The sequence below is a fragment of the Chenopodium quinoa genome, unplaced genomic scaffold (assembly GCF_001683475.1).
Source record: "Chenopodium quinoa cultivar QQ74 unplaced genomic scaffold, ASM168347v1, whole genome shotgun sequence".
Lineage (NCBI taxonomy): Eukaryota > Viridiplantae > Streptophyta > Magnoliopsida > Caryophyllales > Amaranthaceae > Chenopodium > Chenopodium quinoa.
The window spans coordinates 1131344-1134378 of record NW_018745000.1 but is presented as its reverse complement, the minus strand read 5'-3'; the positions used below and the strand labels follow the sequence as shown (position 1 = coordinate 1134378).

Below are 3035 nucleotides of genomic sequence, written 5' to 3'. Positions count from 1 at the left end.
GAACTTGCATCTAATTCATCCCCTTCTTCTTCTTCTTCTTCTCACGTCCCAAGTCAAGGAGTCAACCCAAAACCTTTGTATGCCGTGACAACTAGGAGTGGGAAGGTAGTAGGGAGTGACCCTTTAATTGAGGAAGAACCCCAAGGAGAGGTGGAGTTAGATAATGAGGGTGAAAAACCCAATGAGCCATTGAGTGTTGAAAAGGAACAAAATTTTGAGGTGCCCAAGGATAAAGAAGCCACCCCCTTCCCCTAAATCGCCAACCTAGAGAGGAGAAGCTACCCTTTCCACAACGATTTGTGAGAGCTAAACTTGATGCCCAATTAAGAATTTGCATATTTCCGTCCCTTTTGTTGATGCTATGAAGCAAATGCCCCACTATTCTAAATTTTTGAAAGACCTTTTAAGTGGGAGAAGGGAGTGTGAGACGGTGAGTTTGACCGCCAATTGTAGTGCAATTCTTTCCAACAAAATTCCTACCAAATTGAAAGATCCGGGTAACTTTTCCATCCCTTGTTTTATCAATGGCATTGAATTTGATAAAGCCTTGTGTGATTTAGGAGCAAGTGTGAGTCTCATGCCCTATTCCGTCTACCAAAAGCTTAGTGTAGGAACCCTCTCCCCCACTAACATTACTCTCCAACTAGCGGACCGTTCTGTTAAGTTCCCCATGGGAAAAGTTGAGGACATTCCCCTTAGGGTAGGAAAGTTCACATTCCCCGTGGATTTCTATGTGCTAGAAATGGATGAGGATGAGAGGATTCCTATAATTTTGGGTAGACCATTTCTAGCTACTTCTAGAGCTATCATCGATGTGAAGGAGGGAAAGATATCCTTGAATATTGACAATGATTTTATTGAGTTTGATTTGAATAATGTCATGCAACAACCCTCCTCAAGTGGTGAATGCTTTAGGGTATATGTTCTTGATACCGTTCTTAATGAATTTTCTCGCTCCCACTTGCATGCTACTAATGATCCTCTTGAAAATGTGTTGTTAAATGAATCAAAGATAGGTACTCACAAAGAAGACATACAATTCTATGAGGATTTGCTTGAGGAAAGCAAGAAGGAGTGCAAGGATGCGAGCATGGAAGAAGAGGCTCCTTACATTCATGACCTCTTTCAAGTTGAAGAAAGAGAAGAGAGCCCCAATGGTAAGGGATCACCAAAGGTAGACTTGAAACCTCTACCTTTGTGCTTGAGGTATGCATTTCTTGGTCCCGATGAGTCTTTCCCCGTGTTTGTAAATTCTAACCTAACGGAGGAGCAAACCTCCCTCTTGATCAATTTTTTGAGAAAACACAAGAAAGCTTTGGGTTATACCATTGATGATATCAAAGGTATTAGTCCATCTTTATGTATGCACAAAATTGATCTAGAGGGAGATGCCAAACCCGTTAGGCAAAGGCAAAGAAAGCTTAACCCTTCCATGCAAGAGGTTGTGCGGAAGGAAGTGGCTTAGCTTCTTGATGCAGGAATTATTTACCCAATTGCTCATAGTGATTGGGTATCTCCCGTGCAAGTTGTGCCTAAGAAAGGGGGCATGAAGGTAGTGAAAAATGATCATGATCAACTAGTACCCACTAGACTTGATACCCGTTGGCGCATGTGTATTGACTATCGCCAACTTAACACAAGTACATGCAAAGATCATTTTCCACTACCGTTCATTGATCAAATGTTGGAAAGGATTACAAAGCATTCCTTCTATTGTTTCCTTGATGGTTACTCGGGATTTTTCCAAATCCCAATTGACCCCAAGGATCAAGAGAAGACAACTTTCACATTCTCCTACAGTACTTATGCGCATCGTAGGATGCCTTTCGGGCTTTGTAATGCCCCCGCAACATTCCAACGTTGCATGATGTCCATTTTTAGTGATATGATTGAGGATGAGATAGAAGTCTTCATGGATGACTTCTCCATTGGAGGAGCCACCTATGAAGATTGTCTATCTAATTTATCTCGTTGCTTAGAAAGGTGTGAGAGGGCTAACCTCATGTTGAATTGGGAAAAGTGCCACTTTATGGTGGAAAGTGGGATTGTTCTTGGGCACAAAATTTCCCATGCCGGCATTGAGGTTGATAGATCCAAGGTTGAGGTCATTGAAAAACTTCCTCCCCCCACCAACGTGAGGGAAGTGAGGTCTTTTCTTGGCCATGACGGGTTCTATCGGCGCTTTATAAAAAGATTTTTCAATGATTGCTAAGCCTCTCACATCCCTATTGCAACAAGATAAGGAGTTTGTGTTTGATGATGCTTGTCATAAGTCCTTTTGTAGGTTGAAAGAAGCCCTTTGCACCGCTCCTATTGTCTAAGGTCCGGATTGGTCTCTTCCATTTGAGCTCATGTGCGATGCAAGCGACGAGGCCATTGGATCGGTTCTTGGACAACGAAAGGATGGGAAACTTCAGGTCATACATTATTTGTATAAAACTCTCAATGATGCCCAAAGAAACTACACAACTACCAAGAAGGAGTTCCTAGCAGTTATCCATTCATTTGAGAAGTTTAGGACCTACCTCATTGGTTCTAAGACAATTGTGTATACCGACCACTTGGCTCTCAAATATTTGATAGGGAAGAAGGAAGCTAAACCAAGGTTGTTGAGATGGGTTTTAGTCCTCCAAGACTTTGATTATGAGATGAGAGACAAGAAGGGAGCCGAGAATGTGGTGGCGGATCACCTTTCAAGGTTGGGCGGTGCAAGGTTTGAAGTTGATGGCTAGCCAATAGAGGACGCTCTAAGAGATGATGTGCTATATATCCTTGAAGTGAAATCGGAGCCATGGTATGCGGATATTGTGAATTACTTAGCTTGTAGTGTTGTACCGCTGGATTTCACTTCGCAACAACGTCGAAAACTCAAGCACGAGGCAAAGAGATACAACACGAGGCCAAGAGATACATTTAGGACTATCCCATATTATTGAAGAGAGGGGTCGATGGTTTGTTGAGGAGATGCGTCCCCAACGACGAGGTTTAAAGTGTTCTCCATATGTGTCACTCTTCTCCTTGTGGTGGGCATGTGA

General features: G+C 42.7%; 1 protein-coding gene across 1 annotated transcript; it reads left to right on the top strand.

Annotated features, from left to right (window-relative positions):
- The first annotated feature begins 361 nt into the window (after positions 1-361).
- Positions 362-1465, top strand: LOC110707469. Its single transcript, XM_021885480.1, has one exon. It carries the CDS (start codon positions 362-364, stop codon positions 1463-1465), a length of 1104 nt encoding a protein of 367 aa, XP_021741172.1.
- The last annotated feature ends 1570 nt before the right edge of the window (positions 1466-3035 follow it).

What these genes read in the sequence shown, in the direction of transcription:
- LOC110707469 (XM_021885480.1), top strand. Translation starts at nt 362, where the DNA reads ATGAAGCAAATGCCCCACTATTCTAAATTTTTGAAAGACCTTTTAAGT.